This window comes from Moschus berezovskii, chromosome 22 (genome assembly GCF_049115385.1).
Source record: "Moschus berezovskii isolate FMDL1 chromosome 22, NW_MosBer_1.0, whole genome shotgun sequence".
Classification (NCBI taxonomy): domain Eukaryota; kingdom Metazoa; phylum Chordata; class Mammalia; order Artiodactyla; family Moschidae; genus Moschus; species Moschus berezovskii.
This window is the reverse complement of record NC_142481.1, coordinates 48,181,411-48,197,642: the sequence shown is the minus strand read 5'-3', so window position 1 is coordinate 48,197,642 and position 16,232 is coordinate 48,181,411. Positions and strand designations below refer to the sequence as shown.

Below are 16,232 nucleotides of genomic sequence, written 5' to 3'. Positions count from 1 at the left end.
AGAACTGGTACAAATGAACTTATTTACAAAACAGAAACAGACTCACACACTTAGAGAATGAACCAGGAGAGCAGGGTCGGGGGGGGGGGTAGGGATAGAAAGTTTGGAATTGAGATGTACATACTGCTATACTAGTACCTACTGTCTAAGACCAGGAACTCTGTTCAATATTGTATAACAACCTAAATGGGAAAATGATTTGAAAAAGAATAGATACATGTATATGTATAACTAAATCAGTTTGCAGTACACATGAAAGTATCACAACATTGTTAATCAACTATAGTATAAAATTAAAATTTTTTTAAAAAGGGTATAGGCGTCTTCTGTGGTGATGAAAATGTTTGTGGTGATATTGGCGCAATTCTGTAAATATGCTAAAAGCCACTGAATTGTATACTTGAAATGGGCAAATGGTATGGTATGTAAATTACATCTAAGGAGGTCCAACCAGTCCATCCTAAAGGAGTTCAGTCCTGTGCGTTCATTGGAAGGACTGATGCTAAAGCTGAAACTTCAATACTTTGGCCACCTCATGCGAAGAGTTGACTCATGGAAAAGACCCTCATGCTGGGAGGGATTGGGGGCAGGAGGAGAAGGGGATGACAGAGGATGAGATGGCTGGATGGCATAACCGACTCGATGGACATGAGTCTGAGTGAACTCCGGGAGCTGGTGATGGACAGGGAGGCCTGGTGTGCTGCAATTCATGGGGTTGCAAAGAGTTGGACAGGACTGAGCGACTGAACTGAATTGAAAGCTGTTACAAAATAAAAGATACCATAAAATTTAAAAAATGACAAGGGGCTGTGAATTTTTTTAAAAAATGCAAAGAGATACTCGCTAACATACAAAGAGCTTCTAGCTATGGATGAGAAGATGATAATCTTATAAAAACAAAGGATATAGAGAAGCAATATCCAGAAGAGAAAGTACAAATAATAAAAAAACCAGGATGAAAGATACTCAGCCTCACTAGTCAGGAAAAAAAAAAATCAATTTTATACCCTAACAGAAAGGGAAAAATGAAAGACCAATAAAAATGTCTGTAGGAAGAACAAAACCAAAGATAAATGACAAACTATGAAGAATATTTACAAAATATATCACAAAAGATTAATTTAATATACACTATGGTATAAATCAATAAGGAAATGAAAAAGGACAGAACCATTTATAGAAATAAAACTACAAATGAGTCTTGAACAAATGAAAAGATGCAGAACTTTACTCAGTATAAGAAGAATGCAAAATAAGACAACACTTTTCACTTTATAGTTGGCAAAACTCAAAAAGTTTAATAATCTTTTGGGTTGGTGAAGGTGTTAGGAAATGTGAATTCTCCTATATAGAAGTGTCAACATCAAATTTTTATGAAGGGACATCTGTTAAAATAAAAAATACTAACAAATTCAAAACCAGGCAGAATTAATCTAAGGTGTTAGAAATTAAATTACTGGTTACGTTTAGGTGCACTGGGCTAGTAGCAGAAAGGGTGGGCATGAGGAAGCTTCTGGTTGCTGATATCATGTTTTTCTTGATCTGGGTGTATTTACATGTGTATAATTACTTTGTCAAAATGTGTAGACCTCTGTACTTATGTACACTTTTCTACATGTATAGTTCAACAGAGTTTATTTTAAAAGTGTACATATATTATTTCTTAGTAGTTCCATTTTTTAGGAATTTATTCTACAGGTATTAATTATAATAACAGGAGAATGAAAATAAACTGGTATCAATAAGAACTGATTAAATTATGTTGTATTCATAGCGTTGTTGTTGTTCAGTTGCTAAGTCATGTCCGACTCTTTGCAACCCAGTGGACGGCAGCACGCCAGGCTTCTCTGTCCTTCACCGTCTCCCAGAGTTGGCTCAAATTCACGTCCACTGAGTTCATGATGCTACCTGTCTCATCCTTTGCTGCCCTCTTCTCCATTTTCTGAGAACCCATGAACATGAACAGTATCCATACTACATGATACTGGTTGATAGTTAAAATAATGATGTAGCTCTAGATTATATTGTTAAAGCATAATCTCTAAGATACATCATTAAATGGAGAAAGCAAAGTCTAGAACTACCATTTATGTAAAATGAAAGCATATAAACACATGTGCTTGTTTAAGTGCATAAAATATCTTGGACAGACACAAAGAAGAGGTTGCTTTGTGGGGGAAGAATTGGACCACTGGGAAACACTGGTGCAAAAGGGACTTACTTTTCACTATTATAGACTCCTGTATTTTTTTCATCATTTGCATGGTGAAAAACAAATTTATTAAAAAAACAAATTTCTTAGTGAAATAAAAATTTAGAGTGCTCAGATAAATATGTGGTAAACTGGACAGTGTTATGCTGGTGGGATATAAATATCTGTGATTTTTGGGAAAGGTAATTTAGTATTGTCTATTAACACTAAAAACACAGGCTCTCAACTCATCAAATTCATGTATATGAAAAGTTAGAAACTACCTATGTGTCCACGAAGGGTGAAAATGCTAAATAAATTATGGAACATCTGTAGTTTTATGGACTGACATGGAGCTATTAAAGCATGAGAGACCTACAAATGTTGACATGAAAGGGGGTTTATACTCTCTTGCTAAGGTAAAAAAAAAAAAGGCAGATATGTTCAGTAAGATTACATTTACAAATGTATATGTTGGATGAATTTCACAGATACAATATTAAATAAAAGAAGTCAGACACAAAGAGTATATACTATATGATTACATTTATATGACAGCTAGAAAAGGAAAAACTGTGGTGACAGAGATCAGAACAGTGGTTATACTTTTGCAGGGAATATAAGGAAGGGGCCCTTCTTGGGTACTGGAAATATTTTATTTTGACTGGAGTGTGGCTATAAGAGAAGCCATGTAAAGCTGTGTAAAATCTTATCAAGCTATACACCTGAACACCCACTGCTACAACTGTATTTCCACTGTCTTGTCAGCTCACACCTAGATGTCTGTATTCCTAGGTGGTTACTCTCGTCAAAGCCCTCAGGTCAGAACATCAATTTTTTTAATGAACATCTAGTTTTTTCTTCTGAACATTGCTGTAAAATTCATCTTCTGTCTCTGCACACTTGATCACAGACTTTTTTGATGAAGAATTTAAATAGTAAGTGTGACAGGTAATTTTATATGCCAACTTGACTGGGTGATGAGGTGTCCGGGCACTTGATCAAATATTACTCTAGGTGTGTCTGTGAGGGTGTTTTCAGATAAGATTAACATTTAATCAGTAAACTGGGTAAAGCGGATTGTTTTTCATAATGTGTGGGCCTCATTCACCCAGGTGAATAGAACAAAAGACTGACCTCTCCTGAGGAAGAAGCCTCCTGCCTGATGGGTCTTCAAACTAGAACATCACCTTTTCCTGCCTGATGAACTGGACACCATTCTTCCTGGTTCTACAGCTGCCTGCTAGCCTTGTGACTCAAAGTGGGACATTGGCTCTGCAGATTTTGGACGTGCCATCTTCCATAACTTTATGAATTAATTCCTTACGATAAATCTTTCTCTCTTTTTCTCTGTATTCTATTGATGTTGTTTTTCTGGAGAATCTTGATTAATTCAGTAAGTCTCTGTAGTTATTGGGTCACTGACAAAATCTTTTCTTTGCTATAGGTGCCCATTTATCAATGATACTATCAATATTCTCTTATTAATCTTCAACACAGTATATGGAGGTGAGTTAGTTTCTACTTCTTTCTATCAGCTCATTCTTTATTACTACGATCATGGCCTCTCCTTCCTAAAATGTTATATACCACTACTCATTTTGGTTTTTCCAAACCTTAACCATCTTTCAAGGATCTAGGTTCTCAACTGTCATCTTCACAGAAGACTTTGATCTTAATAATCTTATATACATATAGTTCCATTCAACATTTGAGTATAAAGTTCTTTTCACTGTCCTTTAGCTATTTTATGTGAGTACATCTTCCTTTTCCAAGTTGACAGCAGTAGATGCTTGCTATATAAATGGATAGATCCTCACTGAGAAAAACTAAGTAGCAGTCAAAGTGAAGACAATAATGTGCAATTGTGGGAGAAGATACTGGATATAGTGACTGTAAGTGCTAATAAACAGATCTACAGTACTTCCAAAACTCCCTTCATACATTCATTTTTGTAGCAAATTTACTGAGATATAATTCACACACCAGAGCATTCACCCGTTCAAAGGGTCCTATTCAATGGTTTTTAGTAAATTCCTAGAATTGTGCAATCATCAACACAATCAGTTTTCATCACAATAAAGAAACCCTGTACCTTTTAGCCATCATGCCCCATTCCCACCCCTGGCCCAAAGCAACCACTACTCTACCATTCACTTACTATATATATTTGTGAATACTTTTCTATAACAACACATGGTATTCGAGAAAAAAATTTAAAAATATAGAGGAGGAAGGAGAAAATAAAAATCACTTTAACCCAACTATCCAGATACTGTTACCAACTTATTATAATCCACTGTCATGGATTGAATGTTTGTACCACCCCACCCCCAAAGTTCATATGCTGAAGTTTCATATATGCTCTTCCTTAATCCTCACAGCAAGGCTGTGAAGTAAGTCTAATTACCCTCCTCCTCCCGCCCTTTTTTCTTCAGGAGCAGAAACCGAAGCTTGGGCCAGTACATTACTCAAGGTCAGAAAGGGAATGACACTCTTTTGAAAGACCATGTGGTCACTAAACACTAACTCATTTAAAAAACACATTATCCTATATTTATATAAGATGGGAAATCAATGAACCACTGAATTATTTTCTGTACAAGATAAAATGTCTGTGTTTTGTTTAGCATAGTTGACAGTATTTATTCAAAATTACATGAGTCTCTTTCATTTTATATATAGCAAGATAAAAATTGAGTTCCTGTATCTATTCTTAACAAGACTTCCTCTATTAAATTTGAAGTTTCACATTGTAGTGTGTAATAGGATCATAATGAGAAGATTTAAATGTATCATAAATATACATATCAAACATATATATATTATATAGGGGTATCTTGTTTTACTGAGCTTTGCATTATTACACTTCTCAGATATTGTTTTTTTTTTTAATAAATTGATGATCTGTGGCAACCGTGTGTCAAGCAAATCTGTCAGCACCATTGTTCTATCAGCATTTGCTCACTTTGTGTCTCTGTCACATTTTGGTAATTCTCACAATATTTCAAACTTTATCATTTGTTACAATGATCTGTGGTCACCGATCTTTGATGTTATTACTATGACTTGCTGAAAGTTCAAATGATGCTTAGCATATTTTAGCAGTAAAATATTTTTAAATTACAATTATAATTTTTTAAGACATAATGATATTGAACAGTTAATAGACTAAAGTGTAATATAAACATAATTTTCATAGGTACTGGGAAACCAAAAAGCTTGTTAACTCACATTATTGTGATACTCACTTATTGCAGTCATCTGTAACCAAGTACCCGCGTATCTCTGAGGTGTGTCTGTATACATATATGTCTCATAAAAAGAGTTGTCTACATAATACAGATAGAATATGCATTTCCTTGGGTTTTGCAACTAAAGACACATGAAGGAATAATACTAACCCTTGGGTTTAATTAATGTTATTATTTAATTAAGAATGTTTACTGTTTAATATTGTTGATAATATTGATAACTGTTTAATTAGGAATGCAGAACTCCCAAATAAAGGTTAACTTGTTCTTAGCCTGAAATTATTATTTCATTATAAAATAACCTGACCTTTTTTCCAGTGACATCTATATAGGTACTGCAGCAGGAAAGGCATATTTGGACTGTATCATTTCTGGGCTGCACTTACTATGTATGTTTGATGTAAGGCAGAAAAAAAAATGTCTTTGGCTACTTTCAGCTGTTATACTGCTTTTGTTAAGGAATGCTATAGAACACTGAAATTTTACTTAGCTTTGGCTTTATCTCTAAATCCCTCTGTGACAGACACTCCTTTAGTTTTACCATTAGAAAAAAAGGACACAGGTAGTCACATACATACATCTTACTATCTTTCTCCCTTGAACTAATAAAATTTTTAAAAAGTCTGAAAAGCATTAGGTTTCTTCAAATATATAGGCTATAAAAGGAAAAATTTTATTTTCATTTCTCTTCTCATCTTTGTCAGTATATTAATGTGACAGGTTCACAGTACAGTTTAAACATAGCTTTAATGTTCAAACATAATTAGATGTAATTTCTTCAAAAAGAAAGAAAGAACTGAATCAAATGTTGCTGAGAAACATAATATAGCATACATTTTATATATGTGTTAGTAGTTCATCTTCTGTTATTAACAGGATTTTTGTTGTTGTCAGTTTCAGTACATATCAGATTAATCATACTAAAATCTATATAGGTCATTAGTGCTCACCAAGAACAAATCCCAAATACAAATCCCTGATACTAACACTGGCTAAAAACCTGAAGTTCAGCTCTTTTTAGGCTTTCTAATCATGCAGTATAGGATATTCCATTAAGTGGGGCCATCTCTTGCTATGTGAGCCAATGCAAATCAATTTACCTTTCCTTGTTTTAAAATAATTTATAAGGTTTATAAAAGCTTCCAAATCCTATGATTCCAAATGGGATCTATCTTGCTTTGGGTGTTTAACACTTTGACTGGGCACAGAGGGAAGTGGTTTGGTTTTAAGAGGTTCTTTGTATAAGTTTGCTCACATACAAGAAAATTATCTAGAAAAGTGGGAGCCTTGAACGGGTAGAGTCTGAATGAATGAGGCTGGATCATGGATGACATATGCTCTCTAAAGTCAGAAATGAAGAAAAGAACCAGAAGTATAACTTCTTGTTTTGTAAGCTAAATTTTATACTTTCTCCTTACAAAATATGTAAGATTATAATATTTTGAAAAGTTATACTTCATATATATTATCATTAAAAATTATCATGTATAGGTATGAGATAACACATGCAAAATACACAGAGGACCTGGTACATGATAAACAATAAATATTAGCTACTATTGTTGTCTTTTAAAATAATAAAGTCTTAAAAAAAATAAACTACAAGGATATATTGTGTAAAATAGAAAACACAGCCAGTATTTCATAATAACTATAAATAAAGTGTAACTTGTAAAATTGTGAATGACTATATTGTACACTTTAAAATTACATATATTGTTCATCAACTATACTTAAAACCATAAAAGAGAAAGCAAAAATAAAAGAAAAAATGCTCAAAAAAATAAAATTAATTATAGATTCTATCATTATGGATTCCAGGATTTAAAAGCATTAGCTTTCATTGCTGCAGCTACTTTTGAAACTTTAGAAACTAGCAGAATGCTGAGTGTTCAGAGTAGTTGTATCTAATAAGTGGTAAAGATCACAGCTTTTAAAAAATATTAATGCTTTTCCAGACTTTCCAAATGTTTTTACAATGCTAAGTCACTTCAGTCGTGTCCGACTCTGTGTGACCCCATAGACGGAAGCCCACCAGGCTCCCCCGTCCCTGGGATTCTCCAGGCAAGAACACTGGAGTGGGTTGCCATTTCCTTCTCCAATGTGTGAAAATGAAAAGTGAAAGTGAAGTCGCTCAGTCATGTCTGACTCGTAGCGACCCCATGGACTGCAGCCTACCAGGCTCCCCCGTCCATGGGATTTTCCAGGCAAGAGTACTGGAGTGGCTTGCCATTGAATAGGCTGCCTTATTTTTATAATGAAAAAGCAAAATGAATACCAAAAATTTACAAATAAAAAAAGAATAATGCCTTAAAATTCTCTTACATAATCAAAAGGAAATGTTTTTATAAATGTCACTCTGAAATCACTATTTTAAGACTCCAAATGTCAAGCTGAGGAACAAGTAAAAAGTACCAATAGTGAATTAAATCAGTGCAAGAATATAATTTACTCAGTGACATCAAAATAAAAATTCCATCATTTGTGCTTTAGTTAGGAAAAAAACAAAATAAAACAAACAACTCCTAAATGTTCCAAGATAGAAGTTATTATTATAGTAAAAGTTCAATTCCTAGAAGTGGGACAGTTAAATTTTTTGTTTAAAACATATGGCTATAAGTATAATAAAGGCCTTCCCAGGTGGCAACAGTGGTAAAGAATCTGTCTACCAATGCAGGAGAAGTAAGAGATACAGTTTTGATCCTTGGGTCAGGAAGATCCGCTGGAGGAGGAAATGGCAGGTTAGGAAGATTCCCTGGAGGAGAAAATGGCCCTCTACTCCAGTATTTTTGCAGGAGAATCCCACAGGCAAAGGCGCCTGGGGGCTGATCGTTTCAGTTCAGTTGATCAGTCGTGTCTGACTCTTTGCGACCCTGTGGACTACAGCACGCTAGGCTTCCCTGTCCATCACCAAATCCCAGAGTTTACTCAAACTCATGTCCATTGAGTCGGTGATGCCATCCAACCATCTCATCCTCTGTTGCCCTCTTCTCCTCCCACCTTCAATCTTCCTGAGCATCAGGGTCTTTTCAAATGAGTCAATTCTTTGCATCAGGTATGGGGTCGCAAAGAGTTTGACATGGATGAGTGTCTGAGCACACATAAGTACAGTAAAACATTTTTCGTAAGCAACAAAAACGGAACAGCTAAAACACATAAAAGGGCCCACTACGGGAAAGGGAAATTTAACAGCATAGCTTTTGTTGTTGTTGTTGTTTACTTAATGAAAAGACCCTGATACTGGGAAAGAGTGAAGGCAAGAGAAAGGGATGACAGAGGACGAGATGGTTGGAATGCATCACTGACTCAATGGACAGGAGTTTGAGCAAGCTTTGGGAGATCGTGAGAGACAGGGAAGCCTGGCGTGCTGCAGTCCATGGGACTGCAGAGTCAGACAGGACTTAGCAACTGAACAACAACAGTATGGATACAACATAATTTAATCAATTCTTATTGACAGTTTATTTGACTGAGAGACTGAACAAGTTAGTAAGTTGTATTCTTAAAATTTTGCAACCCCATGGACTGAAGCCCGCCAGGCTTCTCTGCCCATGTGATTTCCCAGGCAAGAATACTGGAGTGGGTTGCCATTTCCATCTCCAGGGAATCTTCCTGACCCAGGGATCAAACACATGTCTCTTGTATTGGCAAGCAGATTCTTCACCACTGAGCCAACTTCAAAGCCCCAACAGGACAGATACTGGTATATAATTTCAGCCTCCTATTATTTGTGCGTTGTTTTTGGCTACTGTGAGCTTCTTGATATCAAGAACTTGCTTTTAATTATTTAGTTTTGAAGTATCTCATTTTTTTTTCTTTTCTTAAAATTTATTTATTTTTTAATTGAAGGATAATTGCTTTATAGAAAATTGTTGTTTCCTGTCAAACTTCAACATGGTATTTCTCATTTTAAGTTGTCAATAAATGTTTTCCTACTAACTAGGTGACCCTGGTTGATCCACAGTCTAGTTTAAGGATTTTTAACAATTTCATCAACTTTCATAATTTATTAGTATTTATAACCACATCATAAAGGTCTAAAGAGATTTATTATAGCATTTTATAATACCCCTTTAAATAAACTGTTCTAAAAAGTAATTTCTAATACCCCTAGACTTTAAAAACCAAAGTTGTTTAAAAAAGAGTAATGAAATTTAAGAAGACAGCTTAGTCACAAAGTTAAATGAAAAACTGCAATTAAAATGTTTAATGAGCTATGTGCATTATTGGTTATTAAATTAGCTTAAAACATGACCAATGGGATGTACAATCTGTAAGTTTTCTTTAAAATGACAATGCTCAGGACCTTAACATTTCATGCTAAACCTCACTATACATTATGTCTTTGTATACTTAAAGATTTTTCAAGTATAAAGCTTTCACTTCTGGTTTTGTGATTCAGTTTACATTAGCTACTTTACACAAATGCCAAAACCAAAAGAAAACTGCAGTAATTGTGCATAAATACTGTAACACTAAATAAATGTACAGGTTGGGAGAAGAATGATAGAAAGTCAAAACTAAAGGTCAATACTGTATAATGGTTTTAGTTACATTTGAAATGAAAAATCCTTGCCTGGATTATGGGTGGCTATTCACATTCATTTCTCTGAAAATGTCTTTAGTTTTTGTTTCTTTAAAACACATGAATACAAAGCAAATATAATCAACACATGTGAAATAATCCCATTTCAGCCATTCTTGTCATTTAGACATTATTTTAGACTGTACATAGAAAACTTTTTATCTGTTATTGATTACCTATCTTTCATTTTTAAAATTAAGTTAAAATTTAAATAAAAAAATTCTGTGCTTAATAAAAGATATTTTAAAACATACCAGTGCTCAGAAAATGTATTAACCTATGTACGCCTTTCTGAAAATCTCTTGAAGAAACACTCCAGAATTTGAATGAAGAAAGGTAAACGTGGTATATAAGTATATGGTGACAGTAGAGCTAGTAAAACTTGTTAGTTTAAATGATCATTGCTAACATGGCTAAAAATTGTTAAGGATTTAGAAAACAGAAGGTACAAAAGGTAAAACCATATGAATTGTGAAATATTTTGTTCTAGTTCTATGAAAAATGCCACTGGTAATTTGATAAGGATTGCAATGAATCTGTCGATTGCATTTGGCAGCATAGTCATTTTCACAAAACTGATTCTTCCTACCCAGGAACATGGAATCTCTGTTTATGTTGTCTTTGATTTCTTTCATCAGTGTCTTATAATTTTCTATATACATTCTTTTGTCTTCTTAGGTATGTTTATTCCTAGATATTTTGTTCTTTCTGTTGCAATGGTGAATGGGATTGAGTCCTTCATTTCTCTTTCTGATTTTTCATTGTTAGTATATAGGAATGCAAGTGATTTCTGTGTACTGATCCTGTATCCTGTGACTTTGCTAAATTCACTGATTAGCTCCAGTAATTTTCTGATAGTTATCTTTAGGGTTTTCTATGTATAGTGTCATGTCATCTACAAACAGTGAGAGCTTTACTTTTTCTTTTCCAATCTGGATTCCTTTTCTTTCTTCTTCTTCTCTAGTTGCTGTAGCCAGGACTTCCAAAACTTGTTGAATAACAATGGTGAGAGTGGACACCCTTGTCTTGTTCCTGATCTTAGGGGGAATGCTTTCAGTTTTTCACCATTGAGAATAATGTTTCCTGTGGGCTTATCATATATGGCCTTTACTATGTTGAGGTAGGTTCCTTCTATGCCCATTTTTTGAAGAGTTTTAATCATAAAATGGGTGCTGAATTTTGCTAAACAGATGGCTAACAAACACATGAAAATATGCTCAACATCACTCATTATTAGAGAAATGCAAATCAAAACTACAACGAGATATCACTTCACACCAGTTAGAATGGCCATTATCAAAAAGCCTACAAACAATAAATGTTGGAGAGGGTGTGGAGAAGAGGGAACACTTTTGCACTGTTGGTGGGAATGTAAATTGATGCTGCCACTATGCAAGACAGTATGGAGATTCCTTAAAACACTAGGAATAAAACCTCCCACTCCTAGGCATATACCCTGAGGAAACCAAAGTTGAAAAAGACACATGTACCCCAATATTCATTGCAGCATTATTTACAATAGCTAGAACATAGAAGCAACCTAGATGTCCACTGACAGATGAATGGATAAAGAAGTTGTGGTACATATACACAATGGAATATTACTCAGCCTTAAAAAAGGAACACATTTGAGTCAGTTCCAATGAGGTGGATGAATCCAGAGCCTATTATACAGAGTGAAGTAAGTCAGAAAGAGAAAGATAAATATTGCATACTAACGCCTATATATATGGAATCTAGAAAGATGTTACTGATGAATTTATTTGCAAAGCAGCAGTGGAGAGGCAGACGTAGAGAAAGACTATGGACATGGGGAGAGGGGAGGAGAGGGTGAGACCATATGTTAAATAGATAGCCAATGGGAATTTGCTGTATGTCTCAGGGAACTCAAACAGGGGCTCTGTATCAACCTAGAGGGGTGGGATGGGGAGGGACATGGGAGGGAGGTTCAAGAGGGAGGGCACACATGTACACCTATGAATGACTCATGTTGATATTTGACAGAAAACAACAAAATTCTGTAAATCAATTATCCTTCAAAAAAAAAAAAAAAGAAAGGTAAAACTAAGTCAATCATCCAGAAATAAATTTCTACATTATTTCAACAAAATCTGGAAGCAGGCAGGGGATAAAAGCTTTTGAAAGGTCTCATCTTATTTGGGAAGTGAAAGGTGAAGATACTGTTAAAATTTTAACAATCCAAGGAAATACAGGTTCACATATGTTTGTCAGAAATTTGTGTTAAGTATTAGTGGAATCAGAATGAGAAGCTCTAAAAGCTGACAGGAATAAGAGGAAAAAAATTAGAGCTAGGAGCTAGTTCTGATTCAGGGAAGCTAGGGAACCCCTCCAATTCTGTAGCACAGAAAGTCTCCTGTCTGAAGGGCATTCTATGGATCTGTGCTGTTGTGGGAATCAGTAAGGGCACAGGCATAAGGTTAATTTTATCCTTCTGCCTGTGCAGAAGACCTAAATAGACATTTCTCCAAACAAGACATATAGATGGCCAAGAGGCACATGAGAAGATGTTCAACATCTCTGATTGTTGGATAAATGCAAATCAAAACTATAATGAGATATCACCTCATACCTACCAGAATGGCTATCATCAAAAAACCCACAAACAATAAATGGTGGAGAGGGTATGGAGAGAAGGGAACCTTCCTACACTATTGGTGGGACTATAAATTGGTACAGCTACTACGGAGAACAGTATGGAAGTTCCTTAAAAAACTAAAAAGAGTTACCATATGACCCTGCAATCCCACTCCTGGGCATATATCTGAAGAAAAACATGATCTGAAAAGATATATATACCCCAATGTTCTTTGCAACACTGTTTACAGTAACCAAGACATGGAAGCAACCTAAATGTCCATTGACAGAAGAATGGATAAAAGAAGATGTGGTAGATACATAAAATGGAGTATTACTTGGCTATTAAAAAGAACAAAATAATGCCATTTGCAGCAACTTTGATGGACCTAGTGATTGTCATACTAAGTGAAGTAAGTCAGACAGAGAAGGAGAAATATCATATGACATTCCTTATATGTGGACTCTAAAAATAAAGGATACAAATGAGCTTACTTACAAAACAGAAAGACACTCACAGGCTTAGAGAATGAAGGAAGGAAATGGGGGGAAGGGATAGTCAGGGTGTTTGGGATGGACATGTACACACTGCTATATTCAAAATGGATAACCAACAAGGACCTGTTGTATAGTATAGGGAACTCTGTTCAATGTTATATGGCAGCCTGGATAGGAGGGGAGTTTGGAGAATGGATACTTGTGTATGTATGGCTGAGTTCCATGGCTGTTCACTTGAAACTATCACAACATTGTTAATCAGCTATATCCCATACAAAATAAAAAGTTTAGGAAAAAATAATGTTACACAGAATAAAAATTAAAAAATCCCCCTGGAACTAATAAGTGAGCTGAGCAAGGTTGCAGTATATAAGATCAACACACAAAAATCAACTGTATTTCTACACACTAAAAACAACTATGTAGAAACTAAACTTAAACACAGTGACATTTATAATCATGTCAAAGAAAATAAAATACTTAGGCACACACTTAACATGTTCAGGATCTCTATGATGAACATAAGTGTTAGGTGGAGGAGATAGCAGATGTAGAGCAGAATGCCAACTAAAAAATGCAGAAGCACTGGAAACAGAGAACTACTTATTGACAACTGTCATACAGAAGGCTGATTTAGGCAGTTGTCGTCAATGGATTCTAAAACTGGTAAAAATTTGATATGGAGAAAGTATATTAAGTATCAGAATACCTTTCCACAAAACACTAATCAATTATAAAGGGGGAAAAGTTAATTTAAGGTGGGAAAACTAGCAGTCATCACGATGACCAGATGATCAAGGGTATCATCATGGTGGTGGGACAGGTCAGCGTCATGTGTTTCTAGATATGATGCATTGAAAGGCCACAGCATAGGTTCCACCAAATTCCATTAGTGAAGTTTCTGCAAAGAATGTGTATCTTGAACTGGGTAAAGAAGAAACAGGATTGCACTACAGAATGTAGGCCTATGTTCTTTAAAACTGCTAAGGGCATGAAAAGGAACTGTTCCAGACTAGAGAAGATGTGACAGTAGTATTCCCGAACAGACTTTGCATCAGAAAGGAAAAAGCCATTGTTGGGACAGCTGGCAAAATTTGAACAGGGTGGTCGTGTTGTACTGAAGTTGATTTGTCTGCTTTGGAGAGTTGTTACACAGAAGCATGTTTTACTCTTTGGAAAATGTGCATTGACAGAATACAAATCAGATGTTAATACTTAATATAAAGCATATTAAACAAATACTCACCAATGACTTTAACAAAATAGGCATCTGCTTCAAAGTTATTTTTTAGGGTATGGATGGCAAAATCACTCTTTGTATACCCTTTGCTTAGTACTACAATGTCCAAGATTCCCTGGAAAAAACATAAAAATGGTAAGAACAAACTACTGGACTGACTGAAAAAAATGATGAAAATGCACGACATATTTATCATGTAAATACAGACCTTACTTATTCAACTTGCTATTTAAAATAAAAATACTATTAAAAATAGAAAACCTAGAATATTAAAATATAAATAAAATGAAAAAAAGAACACCTATAATTTAAATCTCTGAAGATAAATGTTACTCTTCTGTATTTCTTTCCAGGCATATCTGCATGAATTAAAAAAAAATGTATTTATTTATTCTTCATGGTGCTGGGTCTCTGTTGCTGTGTGGCTTTTTCTCTCACTGCAGACAGCATGCATACTGCAGCTACTCTCTAGCTGCGTGTGCTGTACAGGCTTTCAGTAGTTGTGGCTCCCAGGCTCTAGAGCACAGGTTCAGTAGTTGTGGCACTTGGGATTAGTTGCTCCACAGCATGTTGGATCTTCCCAGATCAGGGATAGAACCTATGCCTCCTGCATTGGCAAGAGGATTCTTTACCATTGATCTACTATGGAAGCCCCGTGCATTAATTTTTAAAGGCCTTTGACATGGACTACTGAAGTGTTTCCAATCATCAGAGAAAGAAGGTAACTTTTTATTTGTGCTGGTTCTTATTTTTTTTTCTAAAAAAGTGGAAGGGTTTGCTAATTTCACTGGGGGTAAAAAAGGTGCTCAATTAAACTTTCATTCTGCTAACTCTTAATGAGGTCAATCATTTATCCTATCTTTTCACATGTTAGTTAGTGTTAGTTACCCAGTCGTGTCTTGACTCTTTGTGACCCCACGAACTGTAGCCCGCTAAGCTCCTCTGTCCATGGGATTCTCCAGGCAAGAATATTGGAATGAACTGCCATTTCCTTCCCCAGGGGATCTTCCCAACCCGGGGATCGAACCCAGGGCTCCTGCACTGCAAGCAGATTACCGTATGAGCTACAAGATCCATATTTCACATGTTAGTTATTTTACTCACATCTTTTTTTTTTCTTCTGTAAATTGACTTAATCATGTTGTTTTTCCAGTGGGAGTTTCTGGTGACTTGTATCAGTTTGAATAAACCCTTTTTACATTATGAATGTGGGCTTCCCTGGTGGCTCAGACGATAAAGAATCCACCTACAATGCTGGAGACCTGGGTTCGATCCCTGGGTTAGGAAGAGACCCTGGAGGAGGGCATGGCAACCTACTCCAGTCTTCTTGCCTGAAGACTCCCTAAGGACACAAGAGCCTGGCGGATTACAGTCCATGGGGTTGCAAAGAGTTGGACACGACTGAGTGACAAAGCACAGCACAGCCTGTTATAAATGTGAGCTTCCCAGGTGGTAAAGAATCTGTCTGCCATTGAAGGAGATATAAGAGACATGGGTTTGATCCCTGGGTTGGGAAGATCCCCTGGAGGCAGCCATGGCAACCCACTCCAGTATTCTTGTCTAGAGAATCCAATGGACAGAGGAACCTGGCAGGCTACAGTCCAGTCCATAGGGTTACAAAGTGTTGGACATGACTGAAGCAACTTAGTATGCACACACACGTTAAGAATTCATTATTCGACTCTTTCATAGCTAATTTATCTCCTAGATTTAGATGCAATTTTAAATTTCATTTATTTTTTTTAAGGTACAGAAATTAAAAGCTGATTTATAGTTAGAATTAACTATAAATAGAATTATTGATTTTTCCTCTTGTTATATTTTTACCCAATTACTTTTATGCTTGGAAATTGCTTATAAAAAGTGAAA

General features: G+C 35.5%; 1 protein-coding gene across 2 annotated transcripts in view; it reads right to left on the bottom strand.

Annotated features, from left to right (window-relative positions):
• Window positions 1-16,232, bottom strand: part of ITFG1 (integrin alpha FG-GAP repeat containing 1) — a 308,578-nt gene that overhangs the window by 70,493 nt on the left and 221,853 nt on the right. For both annotated transcript variants that reach the window (XM_055412847.2, XM_088830526.1), the window contains exon 12: window positions 14,370-14,478. In XM_055412847.2, the coding sequence (XP_055268822.1) occupies window positions 14,370-14,478 (109 nt within the window). The remainder of the gene's footprint in view (window positions 1-14,369; window positions 14,479-16,232) is intronic.